At 34.6% G+C, this 23,364-nt stretch overlaps 1 protein-coding gene across 3 annotated transcripts in view; it reads left to right on the forward strand.

Annotated features, from left to right (window-relative positions):
* Ccn overlaps window positions 1-23,364 on the forward strand; it is a 422,762-nt gene that overhangs the window by 274,584 nt on the left and 124,814 nt on the right. For 2 of the 3 annotated variants that reach the window (XM_067791186.1, XM_067791187.1), the window contains 2 exons: window positions 10,101-10,180; window positions 18,337-18,481. In XM_067791186.1, the coding sequence (XP_067647287.1) occupies window positions 10,101-10,180; window positions 18,337-18,481 (225 nt within the window). The remainder of the gene's footprint in view (window positions 1-10,100; window positions 10,181-18,336; window positions 18,482-23,364) is intronic. The other variant, XM_067791188.1, reaches the window with a different exon arrangement.

Here is a 23,364-nt window from a genome sequence, read left to right on the forward strand (position 1 = left end):
TATGTGGATTTTTCAACAAATAAGCTTCGGGAGGACTTTTTGGGATTGGTAGAACTTCAAAACGCTTCTGGGAAAGATCTTGCAAAAACCATTAAAAAGTATCGTTTGGAAGTAGGTTTACATTGCTCTTATTTTAATGGCAAAATTATGATGGAGCTCCAGCGATGAGTGGAGAATTTCATGGTGCACAAGCATACATTCAATTGGACTGTGCGGTACATAGTTTTAATTTAGGGGTAAATGCATCTTGTGATGTAGCAAAACGTTTTCCAGAAAAAAATGTCGATTATACAAAAAGAAAGTTGAAGAAAAAAATTGCAAAGCATCTGTTCAACAGGATGGGCTCAATGTCATGAAGCGGTATTCACTTACATTGAACTCCAGCCAGCAATCTTCGAAGCCTTTGAAGAGATATCAGAAGGGAAAAAAAACTTCAGCACAAGCTTCACAGTTTCAGGCTGCTATTTCTGCCGCGCATTTCCAAAAGTCTTGCTATATAATGCAGTCTGCCATCATTTCGTCGTTTTGCCTTTGAGTAAGCAATTGCAATCAAAAATTTAAAATTTGTCCGAGGTCCTGAATTGTGCAAAACATGCTATCCTCAATTTCAAGAAATGGGATAAAACCTAGTAATATATTTTCACGAGGTTTTCGGGTTTGAACCCGAAACCCCTCCCATAAATCTGCCTGGTATTTTCCTTTTGAAGCGTATTACCCGGCTATTTTAGCAAAGTTGGCTTGTTTTCGAAAAGAAATCAATTAACTATCGAACCATTACCAATTATTCATAGGAAACTTATCGATATGTTATACAAAATTTATTGATTTTTTATCAAAAACTTATAGAATTTGTATGAAAAATTTATCGATTTGGTATCGAAAATCTATCAATTATTCATTAAAAAGTAAATTTTTATCACAATGTTCATCAATTTTAATCAAAAATTTATCGAACATTTATAGATTTTTCATAAAAATGTAAATGTTCGGTGTAAAGTTACCAATTATTTATCGGAGTGTTACCAATTGGTCATCGGCGTGCTATCGTATTGTTATCGACGACTCATGGGTTTGTTATGTAACAGATACTAATAAAACATAATAAAATAAAAAATAATATCAGTGACACATTTTTGACCCTTTCTTTAACAAGTCAATAAGAAAGTAATAAGAAGCCGATGAATCGGCCGTAATAAGCCGATAGCAAACCAAAAACTTGACAATAGTTCTCCACTATCGACAGTAAAACAGTAACTTTTCGCTATCGGTTATTATCGATAATAACCCGGAGAAGCTCTCCTCGAGAGGCCCGGAGTTACAACTGTTGTGGTTTAATTTGCAAGCTCTAGTTATCTTAAAAACATAAGCTTTCTAAACGTAAACGTCCATATTGACACATTGAGCTTCGGAGTATGCTGAAACAGGTAAACGCTTCTTACAGCTTACTTAATGGAACAGTCTATTTTTTGTACATTTCATGAAAATGAAATGGTATATTAGGTTTGTCACGAATCTCAAAACTGTAAATCATTAGAGGAGAAGAGAAAAGCCCACCATTAAGTATACCGAATTGATAAGGTTGACAATCTGGTTTGATTTTGCGGTGTGTGTCTGCCCGTCTGTCTATTCGAATGCAAACTTGTACGTCAATTTTTGAGTATCGTAATCAGCGTATAAATTTTAGTATCCCCATTAAAAGCAATTTTCCAAAAAGAAGGTTTTGTAGTATCTTCCTCAATTCATCAGCTAGAAGCCTTAAAGTTAACCAAATGCTTTCGTTTATGGTACGTATTGTTGTCTGCAAAAATCATAGCTATCGGTGGTATATATAACATATATCCCATACAACCGATTGTTCCGAAGAATTATTTTGTCCTTTCTGCATCATTATAGCAAACTTTTTTTTACTGTGTCTAAAATCGGCTTCTTTGGTGAAACTGGTTGCTGTTTTAGAACCGGATTCTTGCTAAGCAAACCCTTCCTTTTTCTGAAGGAGCTATTTTTCGGTTTATCTGTTGTTTGTTGAAACAATTTGCTGTATTTGAACCGGCTTATTTTATGAAACAGGTTAAGTTTTTTTAACCAGTTACTTTTTCGGAATTTCTTTGTCTTTTGGAGCAGGTTACTTCTTTGGAACTGGTTGTTTTTTTTTTTTAATTTTACTCTTTTACAACCCTAATTTTTAATATTTAGAACAGGTGACCTTTTTTGGGCGGCAAACTTTGAGAACCTGAACTTCTTGAAATAATATGACTAAGAAATTTGTAATATATGTAATGGTTTCAAAAACAATATATGTAATATAAATTAGAAAAATAAAAAGAAAGCAAAATTCGTCTCTTCGCAAACCAAAAATCTTCACTTAGGAGAATTTTTTTATCAAAACAATAAAAATCAAACAACAAAATAACTATTAAAATGTTTCATCGATTTAAGCACATGAAAACCTATATACAAACAAGTATTTCAAGCACGGGTAAAAATGTGTTACTCACAAATTTGCACGAAAACGTGAAAATTTGTATCCTCTCCCAAAGTAAAAATCTATTGTTAAACGGTTTCATTTAGCTTGACTTTGTGCAGCGGCCGGTCAGCCGTTGCTTACGAATTTTGTAGTTAAAAATTCAGAAACTTCGCGATAAGCTACAACCTTGAAACGTGGAATATAGTTCAGAACCCAATGACAATGCAATAATAAGAAAAAACTCCGATAAGTGGCGCATGGATCGAAATATTTCAAAAAATCGTATTTGTGGTCCGATTTGGCTTATATTTGGAACACATATTACATACAGAAATAGAAATCACTTCATGAAAAAAATCCCGCTAGATGCGGCAAGGATCGAGATATTAATAAAATAATTAAAAAAAACTTTTTAAGTTAAACGGCTTTATTGAAAACAATACTTACATGAAGTAATAATAGCTGTGTTTTTTAACACGCGTATACGTTTCGTTTGCGCGTGAAAAAAAACGCCTATCCTCGCTTAGATAATGCTTAGGAGACCCATCTAGCGGCTGTGGTTAAACAACTAGCTAGAGCAACAGGGTGTACCAAAAAGCGGAGACACAACCTCTGTTGTATTTCTGTGTATAACATATAGCTGGATCAGTTGTGATAAATAGTGGACGCGCATAGAATACATGGAATTAGTGCAGAGGGTGAAACATGGACACATATTTCAGTTACATCTGAGTATAATGCGTATTGAAATTTAGTAGTAGTAATTTTATACGTAGCAATTTCAGACGTGTATTTAAAGTTTGCCGCTTAGCAGTCCATATAAAGTTTAAGCGTAAACGTATATAGATGAGAAAAAAAAATACAGCTAATAATACTAAAAGCTATAAAATAATTCGGTAGGTCCTAGGTACTAGCCATCACACTCCTCATCAATCTAGGGCGTTGATCAGACAATCAAATAAAAGCGTTGGGCGCGTGAAATTTCTAAAAATGTGAGGCGTAGCATAACCTGATTAAGGTTCAGTTGGTCTTATATATGATTATCAATAGAAATTTGACACGTCCAACGCTTTTATTTAATTGTCTGATCAATGCCTTAGACTGATGAGGAGTATGATGACTAGTATTTAGGATCTACCTAATTAACAAAACCGGACCACAAATACAATTTTTTTCAATATCTGAGTCTTTGCGCCACCTAGCGGCGATTTTTTTTTGCATAGGTCGCTTTCTATTCTTGTATGTATTATTTGTTCCAAATATGAGCCAAATCGGACCACAAATACGTTTTTTGCGAATGTCTTGATCCTTGCGCCACCTAGTGGCGATTTTTTTCTTTTTATTGCATTGTCATCGGATTCTGAATTATATTCCAAGTTTCAAGCTTGTAGCTTATCGGAAAGTGACTTAAATTTCACTTACAAAATTCGTGCCAGCCAGCCACCAGCCTGTCAAGTCAAGCTAAATGAAACCGTTTAATAAAAATACTCGTATGTGGTCAGATTTGTCTCATATTTGGAACAAATATTACATATGGTCTGGTAGAAGTGACATCAAAATACTTTGGAGGTCGAGGAGGGACAAGAATACGTGGCGCTGAGTCGAGTAAAGCCTTTGGAAGGATTATGTATTGAGGACTTAGATTATAACAAATTGTCAGGAAAGAGTCCCTGTAATAATGAGTCACTAAATGAACTAAATAGAATGATGAATGAAATAATAGGCAATTAAATATAGACTAAAAACTTGAAAATAAAACAATTTAAAAAATTTTTTTAAGTTAAACGGTTTTATTGAAAACAATACATACATGAAGTAATAATAATACTAAAAGCTACAAAATAATTAGGTAGGTCCTAGGTACTAGTCATCACACACACTGACGAATGTTTTTAGTTATAAATGTTGTTGTTCCATGTTGTGTGTTGTTTACACCTTAATTTAATACTTTTTATGTAAGTTTGTCACCAATGTTTTATAGTGATTTATGTATGTATGTATGTTTTCAAAAAAATTAATTTTCTGCTTGTTTTTGTTGAAAATAAAGATTATGCCCCTGAGGGTGCCAAGGAGCTTGGCGAACGTAGGGTGATATTTTTTAGAAAAAGTACGAGTTTTTACTTGGACTAACTTGACCAGCAAAGCCTAATAAAATTCAACTTTTTAAATGGTTAATCGATATAAGCACATGAAAATCTATATACAAACAAATATTTCAAAAAAAAAAAAAGTAAATGTAAGGCGCGATAACTTCCGAAGAGATCTAAGGCCGAGCTTCTCTTCCAATTTGCGTCGTGCTCCTCTTGAATTTCCCTACAAATTGGCCGGACGGGACCTACATGTTTTACGCCGACTCCGAATGGCATCTGCAAGGCAGATGAGTTTTCACTGAGAGCTTTTCATGGCAGAAATACACCCGGAGCGCTTGCCAAACACTGCCGAGGGGCGAACTCGCTTTCTAATTTAAAAACCTTATTTTTAAAATTTTGATGTTGCTTTGCCCGGGGTGCGAACCCAGGACATACGGTGTGGTAAGTGGATCACGCTACCATCACACCACGGTGGCCGCCAAATATTTCAAGCACGGGTAAAAATGTGGCACTCACAAATGTTCACGAACTGCCTAAAGGCATAAATTGTACTACAATGTATTGCAACGAACTATAAAAGCGTAATGTTACATGTTAAACGAGATGGTGGCTAAAACGAATACACTTATATCAGTCGTAAAAACACATTTAAAGTCCAATATGCGATTGTTAATGCACTGTAAAATTTTGAAGTATTTTTAAAAGTAAGCAGTTACTTGAAGGATTTTTCAAAAGTCATATGAACTTAAGATAGTACATATGAATACATGCATATATATGTATATATTTTAAAACAGTTTTCTCTTATACATACATGTATAAAAGTGGGTATTCGTGTATACACGACTAAATTAAGGTGTTCTTGAAAAAGTGCTTTTCGGTCGCCGGATATGTGGCAACACATGATTTTTTTTTTTACCTTTTTTGTTGTTTTTTTTATTTCTTTAAAGTCACCTCAATTCACTCACAATTCACCACTCGCCATGGTTATTACATTTCAATGCTAACGTAAGTCTATAACGTGTAATAGTGAAGTGGCAGACAAGACCATACAGTTACCAAGTCAATTAGCCAGAACAAGTAGCAAAAGCTTAAGCTTAGACACAAAGAAATATATTCAACTAAGTAACTAACAAAGCAATATATACGAGTATATAAAAAAGTAGTGATGAAGAAAGTGAAAAGAAGAGTAGGGTAGCGGCATACTTAGGAACGAAAATAATGTAATGGTTTAGGAAAACATTGAGTTGTTAAGATAGTTTTGCAGTGGGCGATTGCAGGCCTTAGAAGACGAAGAAATTAAAAACATAAAGGTGAGTGCACATAAACACATATATACATATACCTTTAGAGAGTATCTATATTTACTATTTGGAGTTATTTATGAGGTATCGAAGTGAATGGTTTTACTGCTGATTGTCTTCAAACGTCTGAAGTCGCTTTGAATAAAAAGTTGACAATGATGGCTTTTGATATTGACGGAAGTAACAGTTTTCCAGATTATGGGATTGGTACAAATATCTTATCAAAATTAAAGAGGCGAACTGGAGAAACAAAAGGTTTTGGAGCTCAAACTACGAATCGAAAGGTTAATCTCTGCTCCCTTTTGGTAAAAACAACTGACTAAAGAGCCCACTTTTGCAATGCGCAAATTGAAAACTTTTGACTATTATTTCTATAGTTCGAAAACCCTGAATTGAATGTGTGTCAAGCAGCAAGCAAATATATATAAGATCAAAATAATCAATATTCAGTGAATATCTAAAGTACTTAAATGCTTCGGACAACTTCTCTAGGGAAGATGTTGTCACAAGGTGACCAAGCATTTCCAAGGTTAACACTTTAAAGCCAAAGTAAAATAAAGAAGTTACTTACTGCACTGTCAATTACTTAGTTACAGTTTGACCTTATTCGAAAGGAAATTGATCTTTTTATGAAAGTTAAGCAATCTCTCGACCAACAAAACTCACGCTTTACAAGTCGCTCATCATACGCATGCTGATGTATGGCTCAGAATTGTGAACGGTGTCGAGAGGAGATCAAATAGCTCTTGAAAAAAGGTTTTCCTTAAGATTTGTGGTCCAGTCCGTGATGCCTACAGTGAATATCGATGCTGGTATAATAATGAATTTGATGAATATATTAAGAAAGTCCAGCAAATAAAAGGCCAAAGGCTTCGCTGACTAAGTCGTGTTATGAGAATGGATGAACACGCTTTGGCCAAGCAACTACTTCAGTCAGGACCGAAGCTCGAAAGAAAATGTAGTGCAGAGTTTCAGTTAGCTAATAGAAGCAGTTGTTGGTATTACCAATCGATTTCATTTATTGCGGAATAAGGATAGCTGGCGTTATTTGCTCAGAAACGACCAACCCTACCATTTAGCTGAGAACCGTTGGTGTGTTTGGAAATAACAAACAGACAATTATTCCTGCTTTAATAACTATTATAAGTTTGCTGTCTGCAACCGTTGTGGTAGCACAGCGGTCGGTTCTTCGGAATTATTGAAGATAGTTCCAAAATCGTACAAAATAGCCACTGCTCATTGCAATTCACTCTCTTAGACCTCGCCCTAATATACTCACCACGCAAAAATTAATCCTCTAAGTCATACCTTCAGAGTTTTACCAATTTATAAAAAGGTTTCTTATGGGAAGATATGGGAGGGGGCGCAACTGCCCACTTTTTCACAAACTGATTTGACTGCAAGCTGTTTTACTATGAAACAAACTTTAATTATTCCAAATAAAGCGACTTTAAAAAAATACTGGAAGGTGGTTGCTCCAGTAGCAAGCATTATTCGTTTTTACAAAATTTCTTAGGCTAGGACAAACATATATACTTGATATCATTGATCTAGGTCATAGTTGATATCATTGATCTAGGTCATAGTTATAATGACTATTAAATAATCTAAAAACTACCGTTCCTAGGGACATAAGACCCATCCTCCTTTTTCTAAGTTAATAAGCAGTACACTCTTTCACGCTATTCATATGCTTTTCTAAATCTTGTCATATAAATCCGTTGAAAAAATATGAAGTGTTGAATGAAAGGAAGTTGCAGTCAAAAATTACATATTAATCGTAGTAATTATTTTTCCAATCAACAAGCCTTGATTGTTTAATTCCAACTACACTAAATTTCTAACGCAATCTGCCTACGTATGCTTGAAATAAGGCTTAAGTTTTGATTTATTTCCTCACAAAACAGTAAACCAGCTAAGCTGAAAAAATAATAAAATAAAATTTTACTTTATTGCTCCCTTGACATGCAACTGTGATCAATATTGTAAAGTTGTATGGGGTTGCAGCCACCGCCATAAGTAAACATTCAAATATAAGCAAAAAATGAATAAATTTAAAAAACAAACGTAGATATACAAATTTGCAATAGAAATGGATACACAAATGCAATGCAACACAATTTCATTTCGTTTTTGATAACAATGCAACAACTAGCACCAATGAACATTTTTATATTCAGTTGAGCAGAGCTCACAGAGCATATTAAGTTTGATTGGATAACGGTTGGTTGTACATATATAAAGGAATCGAGATAGATATAGACTTCCATATATCAAAATAATCAGGATCGAAAAAAAATTTGATTGAGCCATGTCCGTCCGTCCGTCCGTCCGTTAACACGATAACTTGAGTAAATTTTGAGGTATCTTGATAAAATTTGGTATGCAGGTTCCTGAGCACTCTTCTCAGTTAAAATCGAGATATCTTTAATGAACTTAGTTCACGTACTTACTTGAACTCACTTTATCTTGGTATGAAAAATGAACGAAATCCGACTATGACCACGCCCACTTTTTCGATATCGAAAATTACGAAAAATGAAAAAAATGCCATAATTCTATACCAAATACGAAAAAAGGGATGAAACATGGTAAGGTAATAGGATTGTTTTATTGACGCGAAATATAACTTTAGAAAAAACTTTATAAAATGGTTGTGACACCTACCATACTAAGTAGAAGAAAATTAAAAAGTTCTGCAGGGCGAAATAAAAAACCCTTAAAATCTTGGCAGGTATTACATATATAAATAAATTAGCGGTATCCAACAAATGATGTTCTGGGTCACCCTGCTCCACATTTTGGTCGATATCTGGAAAACGCCTTCACATATACAACTACCACCACTCCCTTTTAAAACTCTCATTAATACCTTTAATTTGATACCCATATCGTACAAACTCATTCTAGAGTCACCCCTGGTCCACCTTTATGGCGATATCTCGAAAAGGCGTCCATCTATAGAACTAAGCCCCACGCCCTTTTAAAATACTCATTAACACCTTTCATTTGATACCCATATCGTACAAACATATTCTAAAGTCATCCCTGGTCCACCTTTGTGGCGATATCTCGAAAAGGCGAACACCTATAGAACGAAGGCCCTCTCCCTTTTAAAAATACTCATTAACACCTTTCATTTGATATCCATATCGTACAAACAAAGTCTAGAGTCACCCCTGGTCCACCTTTGTTGCGATATCTCGACAAGGCGTCCACCTATAGCACTAAGGCCCACTCCCTTTGAAAATACTCATTAACTCCTTTCGTTTGATACCCATATTGCACAAACGAATCCCGAAACGAGTCACCCCTGCTCCACCTTTATGGCGATATCTCGAAACGGCGTCCACCTATGGAACTAAGGATTACTCCCTTTTAAAATACTCATTAACACCTTTCATTTGATACCCACATCGTACAAACGCATTCTAGAGTCACCCCTGGTCCACCTTTATGGCGTTATTTCGAAACGGCGTCCACCTATAGAACTAAGGCCAACTCCCTTTTAAAATACTCATTAGCACCTTTCGTTTGATGCCCATATTGTAGAAACAAATTCTAGGGTCACCCCTGGTCCACCTTTATGGTGATATCTCGAAACGGCGTCCACCTATGGAACTAAGGATTACTCCCTTTTAAAATACTCATTAACACCTTTCATTTGATACCCATATCGTACAAACACAATCTAGAGTCAACCCTGATCCACTTTTATGGCTATATCCCTAAATGGCGTTCACCTATAGAACTATGACCCACTCCCTCATAAAATACTCTTTAATGCCTTTCATTTGATACACATGTCATACAAACACATTCCAGGGTTTCCCTCGGTTCATTTTCCTACATGGTTATTTTCCCTTATGTTGTCACCATAGCTCTCAACTGAGTATGTAATGTTCGGTTACACCCGAACTTAACCTTCCTTACTTGTTTATATTTAAAATGTAGCAATTGTTGGTTCATTTTATTCACAACATCTTTAATACATATAAACATATGTACATTGTTGTTATGCTGAAAATCGAAAAACAAAAACTATACTTACTTTAGCATATATCTTCATTTGTTGTTATAAATTTCCTTTAACCTTTTTTTGCAACAATTCTCTATGCAACAACTCAACTCAACTGCGTCACTTCGCCCGCATGCACAAAATCGCACCAACGTCAACAAAATATCAACCAACAACAACTATAATGTTGTTTAACTCTTGTGGCTATCGCATTTGTATAACAGCAAATTGTACTGTTGGCAATACAACATATATACATGGACAGACATTTAAATTGGATTGTAAAACACAATGTGTCTGCGAGGTAAGTTAACGACGACAGAAAAAAATGCACAGAAATCACTGAAAAGGTTAAATATTTAAGAGGTGTCGAGTTTTGAAATTACAAAAAAATGGGTACAGAAATTTCTAAATTTGCAAACTTTGGAAGAAACCCAGTAAACCAATGTACATTGTGAGGTTTTCTTATTAATGCAACAGATATCTGTTTTTGAAATGTATATACTATATACGAAATGATCTTTGTAATATTTAGTCACGCAATTTAACTCCGCGATTGTTACAATTTTTTAAGTTAGGTTATCATGTAGCAGACCATAGATTTCGAAAAATTCTACGACGATTTCATTTTATTATATTTATTTTTTTATTTTATTTTATTTTATTTTTTCATTTTGTTCTATAATATATCATTTTATTTTACTTTATTTTATTTTATCTAAATTTATTTTGTTTTATTTTATTTTATTTTTATTTATTTTATTTTGATTTATTTTGTTTTTTATTTCATTTCATTTTATTTTATTTTAATTTATTTTGTTTTATTTTAATTTATTTTGTTTAATTTTATTTTATTTCGTTTAATTTAATTTAATTTTATTTTCTTTTGGTTTTTATTTAATTTTTGTATAATTTAGTTTTCTATTTTAAATTATTTTATTAAAATGTCTTTTCGTTTAATTTAATTTTATTTATTTTATTTTTTTTTTCACTTTTATTTTATTTATTTATTTTTTTTTTTTTATTAAATTTTTTTTTTTATATCTTGTTTTATTTTATTTTATGTTATTTTATTGTATTTTTAACTATTTTTTTGTTTTAATTAATTTTTTTTTCATTTCATTCTATTAAATTTAATTTTTTTTTTATTCTTTTTTTTTAATTATTTTACGTTTTATTTTTTTATTTTGTAAAATTTTTTTCATTTTACAAATTTTTTTTTTCATTTATTTTTATACTTATTTTATTTTAATTTGTTTTTGTGTTACATTCAAAAATTATTATTTTTTTTTTGTTTTGTCCTCTCGATGAACATTTCTCTCCTGTGATATCGTGCATTTGTGCATATGCCATAACACATCCTTCACTATCTATCTATGCATGTAGTGGAAAGAACAAATACCAAAGCATATTAGACTAAATTGAATTTATGTGACAATAGAATTTGCTTTTTATGTTTATGTTGTCGTATTTTATTTAAGGTGTTCATAGAGGTTATCTTAGATGTTAGAGTTGTGCGGGTGTATGTGAATGCTATGACGTCAAGTAAAAATAAATTGCATTGGGAAATGTTAAACTTCCATTTATCCAGTTAATAATAAAAAAATTCTAAGGTATTCGAACGAATTCATCAGGTAACACAATTTTATATTGTCACCAGGAATATTGCAAAAACGTTTGTGGCAAAGAACAAAATAAATGCATTCTTCTATATGAAAATATTTGGTGTGCAGGCTTATTTGAATAAACGAAAGAATGCTTATGGAGGTGCCTGCGTAAATATGTTGATTTATCGTTTTATGCTATAAGCCCAGGCAGACTAAGTTTTTGCAATTTTTCATTTAGTGATTTTTGCACTCGAAGCAAAAATGGCACTGATTTAAATAGATTTTTTTTTTAAAGATGTTGATAACACAATTTCATTAAATTTACCTTCTTCTCAGAATTCCATTTCGTAATTGTTTATAATAATTACTTTAATCTTCTGAACCACAACAAAATTATACTTATTTCATTCACTTTCACATCTCAAAATAATATCTACTATACCCCGTTTGGGACAGCACTGTGGTCTTACTCCCTTTACTTCAAGGCAAGTTCTTATCATGTTTTACTTCTTTTTCAAACACGATATATGCTCTCCTGTTAACCCTGCACCATCGTCTGACCGTCTTTTCTTCGATATTTTATAGTCCTATAACCTCCGGCTAATCTTTTCAAGTACCTTCCTCAATTTAGAGGAAATCGATCTTGTTACTGCTGCAACAATATCGTACCCATAAACTATTACCTTTATTTAACTTTTTCTACTTACTACGAAGAGTATCCTTTAAGATAGCCCACAATGGTGGAAAAAAACCGCACTTCAAGCATGATCCCTCATACAAGAGTACGGTATGTTGTCAGCGAACCCGTTTTAGCTTTAAAAATGCTCCCCTCCAGCGTCGATTGCATCCAATACCTTAAAAGGTTGTTAAGTTCTGCCTTCTGAAGAGCTTTGTTCTGACATCTTTTAAAATGAGCGCTCTTTTTCATAAAGAGTAAAGCCAAATACCACCTCACTACGTCTTTTTAAGGTGTTTATAATTTCTTGAAGTACATTTTAGGCTGACTTGCCTTTCATGTACGTGTTCTCTTATTGTTGACTTTTTGTCCAAAAGCGAGTCCAGAGTATGAAGGATGAATATATATATTTGACCTGCAATCATGAAATGGACCTATTTTGCGAAAGAAAGTTTTCGAGAAGAACACGTTTAAAATTATTGTTTAGCTTGACTCTATGTAGCGGCCGGCCGTTGTGAACGAATTTTGTAATAAAAATTTAAGTAACTTCCCGATAAGCTACAAGCTTGCAACTTTGAATATAGTTCATAACCCGATGACAATGCAATAAGAAGAAAAAAACTCCGATAGGTGGCGCATGGATCGAAATATTTCAAAAAATCGTATTTGTTGTCCCGGATTTAAAATCCAATTCGTGAAAAAATTCGATTGTGAAAAAATTAAGAAAGATAGAAAACTGCGGTTTGTTCCATAGGAAAGAGCGTTAAATTTCCTATAAGAATCAGTCAAAAAGTGACGAACGGTATTTTCGCACAATAGGTCCCTTTCATGATTCCAATCTATATATAATATATAGCTTTAGTTAATCTGTCCTTAGTAGGAATATTGCTGCAACTGTCTGCTAGCCCTGCAGCATGTACAATGGAATGATATTCGTTGTTTGGGCCGTTTACAGTCAGATAATCCAGTTTGGGAGCTTCATAAAAGAAATACTTCATTTCGTAACTCATCTTTTCCAAAGTTATTATAAACGTGTTCTATCCAATGCAGCTCCTGTGTGTTGATGCTGCCAGTCTAGGGCTCGGTTACACATTTGTAACATTAACTACTTCTCGCTTTCTGTAGCGAAGGGATCAACAAGAATCATCCACTTTAACTGAAAAAGATCCAGGAGTGGTCCCATAGAGAGGTTCAGTGCCAAATAGTTTATGGTTCGTTTTGTAGTGATCAGAATGAAAACAATTCAAATGGCATAGAGAAAGATTTCACAGCAATTTGCAACGCTATCACTTCACAGGCTCTCTAAACCGCTTTTTGGAACTCCATCACAACTAGGTCCTTTAGAGTAACCTGCATGAGACCACTTCGCTAACCCGCTTATTGAACTTCGTACTCCTCGGCTGGATCTATACCGCGTAAGAAGCGTATTTAAACATCTCCAGGGCCCACCACAACGGTATAATGACACAAGTAAGAATAATCTCAGGCCTCCAGTATTTGGTCTCGGTTTGAAAGTCCGTATCCATTCACTGACATAAGAAGTACTCTGTTTACCGAGAGGAAATATTAAAATAAAAGGCGCTAAGCCATAATCAAATCCAACGTTTAGGCATCGGGCCCAGGAAATTACTACTACTACATTTTCTTCTTCTTTTTCTTGTTCTTCTTTTTTGTCTCCTTCCTCTTGTAAAAGAAGACTCGCAGAAGGTTTTGATGGAATTTAATTGATATTGATGATTTTTGTTGGATTCAGATCCAGTACGTTGAGAAAAAGCACCACCCGACCATCTCAAAATCGATTTAATAGGACCATGCTAAACTTTTAGGTTAACCCAACCCCTACCCTTCTGTGCTTATCAAAGAAGAGTCACCTACTTAAAAAAGAAGATTCGTATCTTAGCAGGTTTGCTTTGCGATTTCCAAATTCTGGACTTGTACCCTTTCTACATCTAAGATTGGATTACTTCCACGAAGCTGACAAAATAATGAAGAACCAGTCCATGAGCAGCCAAGAAGTGTTAGGCAAAGAAAGTTGGCAGACACGGCAAAGGTGGCTAAAAGCAAATCTTCCCCACAGTTTAAACCACCTCTTGAGATTTTGGGTGAAATTGTGGGAGGCATCAGTAAGGATGAAAGGTAAAAATAAATCTTTTGCACATGGTCGTGGGTTATTATTACGACATCATCATTACCAATTCCTTATCGATTAGCTGCCTAATCGACTTCGAGCGTTTCGTAACGAGTCAATACAGCTTTCACTGACTGGACCACTAGTGGAGGTCAAGCTTTCCTCCACCAGCCTCTCTTAACTCAGTTGAAGGCCACCCCTTCCTCTATTTCCAAACTATGTTGGTGATTGATATACTTTCCTGGCCGGAGTGCCTTATTCCATTCGCATAAAATTACCTAGCCAGCTTCGCCGTCGGATTCACGGAAAAGATCATAAATCTTACTGAGAACTTTTCTCATCTTCCCTCGACACCGTCCATGATTCTGAGCCATAAATAGCGGGGCGACCCTGCTTAGAAAAGTTTTCTTCTAATTGAAAAAAACTTGTTTCTATAATTTTTGATGTTGCTTTACCCGGGGCATCTTCGGTGTGGTAGGTGGAGCACGCTACCATCACACCATGGCGGCCGCCTAGCAGTAAAACGCCATCTAATACCGGGCAAATAGAATATAGAGTCCTGTTACTGAGCTTTGAAAGAGATCTTGGTGCCACAATTGAGCCGGAGGGTTTATGGCAGGGTGCAGAAATGGCAGACCATACTAAAAACGTGTATAATTAACTGAAGGTGCTGGGCCTGCTATTTACTGTAACGATCAAAAAATAAGTAGATCCTGCCAGATTAATGCAGCATCTTTCAGACGGGAATTATACCCGTGAAGAAAGCGGTAGAAGCATGCTTGAGCTGCAGTCGCGTCAAGACATATATTGATTGTAAGTCGGCGATTAATGCAATAATCTCACACATTACTTGATCAAGAAGTATTCTGGAATGCAACGAAGCGTTGGAAAACTGCGCTCTGTTCGGAACATGCATCTACATATACTGGGTTCCCAGTCATAAAAGGATAGAATGTAACGAAACTACCCTTGATTTGGTAAAGGAGGGCGTAACACTCGCTGAATCGACCATAGACGTCCCAATCCCGTTTGGGAGAAATGAAGAGAAGAGAGGAGTTGCATGTGATGCAATAGACAGAGAAGCGTGGACACAAATGCGGAGCCAAAAAATTTCTAAGAAAATGAGAGAAGACTTAAGGCCCACGATGGGCATACTAACTGGATGCTATCTTCTAGCGTCACATGCTTATAAGTTAAGTCTCTTTAGTAGGAGCAGATTAAGGAAGTCTGAGCTGCAGGAAGAAATGGTTGAGCACGATCTGTGTTTATGTTCTGCGATTGCCAGGTCATGGCTCCAGTTATTAGGGGCGGCAGAGTTGCCAGATCGCGAGGCATTAATTGAGCTTCCAATATTTGCCAAGAGGATGGAGTTATTCTATAACAAAAACCCTGCCACATGATTGAGGTTCTTCGTTTTGGTTTTCAAACAAATTCTGGTAACACTGTGGACACATTCAGTCTATTTAATGTATTTAGTGATTCGTCGAGAGAGGACGTTACTTTCCAATTGCCCACTCAGTCCAAGCCGACTAGTGATGGGTCCAATGCAGAAAATTGCTTTCTTTCATAAAAACACTAGTATATATTAATGGTGAATTATTAAAATTATTAAAATGTGGCATAACGTAAGAATTTTCCAACTTATTCATATATACAAACGTACAGTAAACTACTAAATACTTTCGATATCAATTAACAGTTAAATATTGCTGTAATACATTATTAATAAAAACATATTTTCCATATTTATGTAATAACTGCAGGCATTTTCAATGAAAACATTATAAATGCAACCAACTCAACCAATTATTTTATTTACTTTTACTTTCGTTATTTGCATTGTCGCTTGATTTAACTCTATGGTCGCCAATGCGACCAATTCTTTTACAAGAGCTATTGTTAAAGTTTTTAATCAAAATTCAACAAGACTATGTCTTTATTAAAGGAAAAATTGCCTTCTATTATTTGGTCCATTTATATAAAGGTAGTCCTTAAAATTTTTTTATCATCTTTTTATACGCAGAGCTCACAGAGTATATTAATAAAATATATTTGTTCGCATAACGGCAATCCGTGACGGCATAAACTAATGGAGATGGATATAGACTTCTATATATCAAAATGATCTGGGCGGAAAACGAAATTTATTTAGCCATGTCCGTCCGTTCGTCCGTAGACACGATAACTTGAGTAAATTTTGAGATATCTTGATGAAATTTGGTATGTAGGTTCCTGGGCACTCATCTCAGATCGCTATTTAAAATTTTCGAAATCGGACTTTAACCACGCCCACTTTTTCGATATCGAAAATTTCAAAAAATCCAAAAAGTGCGATAATTCATTACCAGTGACGGATAAAGCGATGAAACTTGATAGGTGGGTTGACCTTATGACGAAGAATAGAAAACTAGTAAAGTTTTGGACAACGGGCGTGGCACCGCCAACTTTTACAAGAAGGTAATTTGAAAGTTTTGCAAGCCGTAATTTGGCAGTCGTTGAAGATAACAAGATGAAATTTGGCAGAAGCGTTACTACTGTTAGTGTATAAATGCTAAGTATAAATTAGCAAAATGGGATAAAGAACATGCCCACTGTACAGTATATAAGTAGCTTATGTCAACATTCAACACCAGTAATTATATGGTGCATCAAAATACAAAAATAAAAGAAAATTCCAAAATGGGCGTGGCTCCGCCCTTTTTCATTTAATTTGTCTAGAATACTTTTAATGCCATACGTCAAAAATCAGCCAATCCTTGAGAAAGTTGGTAAGAGCATAGACTCTATGACGGTAATTGTTTCCTGTGAAAATGGGCGAAATCGGTTCAAGCCACGCCCAGTTTTTATACACAGTCGACCGTCTGTCCTTCCGCTCGGCTCTTAACACGATAACTTGAACAAAAATCGATATATCTTTATTAAACTTAGTTCACGTACTTATCTGAACTCACTTCATCTTGGCATAAAAAATGGCCGAAATCCGATTATGACCACGCCCACTTTTTCGATATCGAAAATTACGAAAAATGAAAAAAATGCCATAATTCTATACCAGATATGAAAAAAGGGATGAAACATTGTAATTCGATTGGTTTATTGACGCAAAATATAACTTTAGGAAAAACTTTGTAAAATGGGTGTGACACCTCCCATATTATAAGTAGAATATAATGAAAAAGTTCTGCAGGGCGAAATCAAAAGCCCTTGGAATCTTGGCAGGAATACTGTTGGTGGTATTACACATAAAAATAAGTTAGCGGTACCCGAAAGATGATGTTCTGGGTCACCCTGGTCCACATTTTGGTCGATATCTCGAAAACGCTTTCACATGTACAACAACCCTCATTAATACCTTTAGTTTGATACCCATATCGTACAAACACATTCCAGAGTCACGCCTGGTAAACCTTTATGGCATTATCTCAAAAAGGCGTCGACCTATAGAACTATGGCGCACTCCCTTTTAAAATACTCTTTAATACCTTCCATTTGATATCAATTTCATACAAACACCTTCCAGGGTTACCCAAGGTTCATCTTCCTACATGGTGATTTTTCCTTATTTTGTCTCCAAAGCTCTCAGCTGAGTATGTAATGTTCTGTTAAACCCGAACTTAGCCTTCCTTACTTGTTCCATTTAATATTCCTTCATTTCACTTAAATACAAAACAATTATTTAATGCTTTTTCCTTTAATTATCTTTATTTGTTTACACTTCATTTAGTTACACGGCATTTATGTATATGTTTTTCCTTTTATATGTATGTGTACATAATAATCCTTCAATGTTTTAGCGCACAGACCCTTTTTATTCACTTCATTCTCCTCTTACACACAGTTCGTGCTCGTTATTAACCTTGATTTTACAAACATTTTCAGCTGCACTTGGAATAATCTTCACTCCTCTGTTTTCTTACATAGGAGATAATTGTCATTTTCGCTTATTATTCATTTCTTTCGCTTTTACATCATAATTTTGCCTCGTTAAGTAAATTTCACATAAGCATACTTACGTTGAGTGCTTCCGTTTGTTTTCTTTCATCTTACAGAATGGTCGTCATGCCTGCTCATCATTGTGTCCAAAGGAGCAATTGCCTGCGCCGGAGGATACGATTTCTTGCAGATCACCACGTCTGGTGGAGGTGCCAGGCCATTGCTGCAAAATGTGGCTGTGTGAGAATCCCACAGCTGATGGTAAGTGCTTTCATGGTTCATCAATGAAATTCATTGTGTTATTTGTTATTTAGGTGCAAATTATGAATAATGAAGCGTTTTTAATAAGTCGTTTTTTTCTTGTTAACAAAAATTCGTATAAAAGTATTCATTCACTCACTAAAGTACGACTGTAAACTTGAGAGCCTTACTGAATGTGAGGCCGAATGTAGGTCCTAAGTTGTTGTGATTTTGACGCTATACCAATACTCACAACTTTTTAGAATACATTATCAAATAGAGAGTGAATTAGAACATATCAAATATTTGTTTTTCATTGTAAAGAAAAAATTAATTGAACAACAGATGATTTGGCTGACCAACGCTGATGAGTAGCGTTGGATAGAAATTTGTTAATTGTCTTTATTGACGACATTCATTATTAATTATACGAAAGTTCTTAACCTATACATATATACATAAAAAAAAAAAAAAAAAAACATATATACATACTTACATTAATATTTACATACTAGAGGTGCAGGAATGCTTTGTCAGCGAATTATTATATTGACCTACATATTGTCAATATGATTCCTGCTTGAGCAGTTTGGTATGACGCATTAATACTGTTACGAATATTAGCAGCACTAAGGGGTATTGCCATCTCTAAGCTCATGCTAAACAGTGATTTGTACGCACATCAATAATTCAATCATTATGTCTACACATATGTACGTACACGCAGCGGAAAAGAGATGCACAAACCCATGCAGATATCTTATCTGAGATGCTCCCAAAAGTATGCAATTGTAATTGTGGAAGTTTCGCTCACAAATACACGCGCATCTGAGAAGCTATACACGTGCATCTGTAGTTATAATTATATGGCAGTAAATAAGTAAATTCTGGAAGCGCCTAGAAGATGCACGAGGAAATCATAGAGTATAAAAGCACCAACGGTAGAGACGCGGTAAGCAGTTTCAGTTAAGCAAGCTCTCTGTCGGGCAATAGATCAGTTTCATTTAAGCTATCAGTCAGTTTGGTAATTGTAAAGTATAAGTGTGATTGTGAAGTACTTTAAGAAAGGCCATTTTTCCATTATTCAATATTGGAGTTATTTATTCAACAGTTTAGTGATTCCAACCTTAGTAGAAGATTACAAATAAGGGAAATTGGAAGTAAATTTGTTACAATACATTAGGCGACTTGGCAAACGCGAATGAACTCATGGTAGTTATCTGGGTCAATGAACGAATGTTTGTAATGTTAAGCGTGTTTGAAGTGAGGTGAATTTCACGCGATACTACATCATTTACATAGGAGATAAACTAAATTCACAGTTATTTTGGTCCAAGAATAAAATGGATGGGAGGAAACCCGAAAAGAAAATTTGAAGGAGAGTCATACGGGAAATGGTAAAGGCAGATCTCAGAGGGAAAAAGGTAGGAAAAGAGAGAGAGTAAATACAAATAATATTACTAGGAAGATTCAAATCAACGATTTACATTGAAACATAGTAGCGTTCATACTCCTTATTCCTATCATATGTGGGATGCAAATATAGTAGTATTTTGAACAGTGATTATTATCACACATAAAAAATCACTGTTATTCAAAAACCAAAATTATTGTGACTTCTTTGTGATGGATGTTAATAAAATGATCGTTATCGAAGATTTTTTCATAGTGATTATCAAATCACCGTTTTTCACAGCGATTGAAATTGAGTATACGTTCAAAACCTTCTAATTCTTAACATATGTGACAATTAAAAAGGAATTTATTATACAGTGATTTTTATCAGCCATATAAGTAACAGGATTTTAAAATCACATCAGCAATCGGCCGCGATGTAATGAAGATGACATTTTTCTGATAGGTGTTCATCGTTATCGATGATCTCTTCTCAGCGAGTTTCTAATCACCGGTCTTACCAGCGGTTACAATTAAGGAGCGAATTGTGTATAATGTAACGGGGCATGTTTTTCTCTTGTGAATAAAAAATACTGCCATATAAGAGCATTCATTCACTTCAGTGAGTGACAGTAAACCTGAATGCCTTGAAGTTTTGGTATTATACGGTGGCGACTGTGAATACGAGGGACTGAGACGCAAAGGGTGACGACGTCATACATATTTGTATATAAGAAGCTACGCATAGGCTTCAAATTTTTATCATATGAGACATTAAAGTTAGGGCTGTTTTTAACAGTTAATCGTATCACCCATATAAACCACTGAGATTTGAAAATTTCACTAGTAATCGACTGCGACGTAATAATGATTACACTGGTATGACAGATGTTGACAAAATGTTCGTTCTTGGTTATTTGTTCACAGCAATTTTCAAATCACCATTCTTCAATGCTGAGTAAGCGGTCATAGAATTTTAGTATTTCTTTCATATGTCACATGTAAGCTAGGCATCTTTTAAATCAGTGACTCTTATCACCCATAAAAATCACTGTGATTTGAAAATCTCACCACCAATTGACAAAAATTAAATGATTATGACACTGTTGTGATAGGTGTCAACATTTATTAAACCATTTTTTTTCTCACCAATAGTAGTGATGACAATATTGTTGTTTAAAGGGTTGTCAATATTAATGATGACACTAATGATGGTAAGAATAAGTCCGCTGCCCCAATATTATATTTTTCTATTTTCCTCAGCAGATAACCCATCGAAGATTGGACAGAGTTTATAACCTTGTTTTTATCCATTTCGGAACCTTTTCAGCCTATTTCATTAAAAAATGAGTTCCATTCAATATTACCGTGCCCAGGGTACCATCAAAATGAAGCATTGAGACGAAGAAGGCAAATTGAACGAGCTTTTAGACAGTATGAAACTCACATAGACTAGAAACTTATCTACTTGAGTTTCAAGCAGTTAGTTTGATGCCAGGATCATTTCTGGGGTCAAAAACTTGCGCTCCGTTTCACTTAGTTATAAGTGGCCACTTTCTCATATGAGTGTTAAGGCTTATCCCCCGATAAACACAATTTTTGGGAATACAATTCATATTTATAGGGAAGATAAATTTTAAAGATCACACGAGAAAAGGGCTCTAAGTGAAGTGTTCTAAATACCCCTATCCACATTTTCCTTTTAAACAAACTTCACTATATACTTATACAAACTCTATCCATCTTTGCTTTTTTACCAAAAGACCGACAAAAACTCCTAATACCGACGGTGGTATCATGTTAATTTCCCTTAACTATTAACTACGTAAATGTCAACTCAATGGACATTGTGTGCTTAACAATAATAACGGCAACCAACAACAATAGCAATAAGATTCCTCCCAAAACACCATTCGTAGCAAAACCAAGTACAGCAACCGTTGAGGCGATCGTCTTGACTGCTTGAGGAGCAATAGTATGTACTGGCTTACCAAAGACAGCTGGGTAGGAATTTGTCTAAGGAACTGTGTAGCAGCTTAATGATTTTTAAAACGAATTAACAAGAGATATATGAATGTGTTTATGAGCACAAGACAGTTGCGAATAAATTTCGGCACTTCATCAGAAGAAAACATAACGGCATTGAGTGCAGATAAAACAAAAAACGAAAATGATAAAAGAAGCAGTAATTATTTATGCAAGGATAAGAGAATGAAACATGGCACAGTGATAAAAGCATACAAAGAAAAAAATTAATGGCCAACAAAATATTTCATTCAGAAGAAAAAAAAAGAAATCTACATTAATTTGATGAAAGCTGAAGATGATGACATGAATGGTCGTTGTTCGCTACTTTTTATAGAACAATATTCTAAAGTATAGTGTTTTATCGCGCTTAAAATAACTAATAATATTGTTGATAATAATTTAATCTTTAAGAGCCAAGATAGGCCGAAAAATTGCTAACAGTGTTGGAGGGAAAAATTGTTGTCAGCTAATAGGCTTTCGTATTTACCATCGCCAAAAATAAAAACAAAATTTCGTCACCTAATAATATACTTGATCTGATGATGACAACAAAGGTATCATTACGAAGAGCTTCGAATGATAACAGATAAAACTCATATCCAAATAATGGATATGACGATCGGATATCCGTCAAAGCGTATCTGTATAATAAAAAAATTTGATGGACTTAAAACCACCACCGAAGCATATTTTTTCAGTCGAAAATAGAACATTTCATTTATTTTTTCTATTTACTTAATTGGCATCTAACCGCTTAAACGATTATGGCTGTCAAGCAAAGCGCGCCAGTCGCTTCTTTCTTGGGTTAAAAATTTACTAGTATTAATTTCCAAAGGGACAGCAGCAGGCCAAAAACATTAGAACTTTCAGTATAATACCGCCCTTGTTGAAATATTTTAAAAGACTTATTGAACTTCGAAAGCGGTCTTGATATTACATCCCTTATTTCTGCATCAGCATTTCCACTATATAAAGAAATTAGTTGAGACGGGTTTATTCAACTTAGTTGGTCTTTATATTGATCAAGGCAAAATATGGATAAGCAAAGCCAAGCTGCGGACACCAAAGACGTTAGAGAAAATTTGGTAATGCTAATAACCTCTATCTCGATATTGAAAAATATAAGACCCGAGTGAATATGCTTTTTGAAAAAAGTTCTTAACTTGCCCCAACTCACTCTTATTATTCCCTAAAATAAAGAAAAACGTTTGGGCTCGCACAGTAACAATAGAGACCAGCATACCAATCATAGTCATATATACTGATATCTCTACTCCCAATATTTTTGGTAATTTTTATAGCCTTATACGTTTATGTTGTGTTAATTTTATGAGCTTGTAAAATAAAACACAATGTTTGATTTTGCATTGGGTTTTATTTTGTCGATATTTCGGCTTCAATCTGAAGTCATCTTCAGGAACATGTGATAATGCAATTTTAAACATTGTGTTTTATTTTACCTACTCCCAACAGCCATAAAC

The sequence above is a fragment of the Eurosta solidaginis genome, chromosome 5 (genome assembly GCF_040869045.1).
Source record: "Eurosta solidaginis isolate ZX-2024a chromosome 5, ASM4086904v1, whole genome shotgun sequence".
NCBI classification, from domain to species: domain Eukaryota; kingdom Metazoa; phylum Arthropoda; class Insecta; order Diptera; family Tephritidae; genus Eurosta; species Eurosta solidaginis.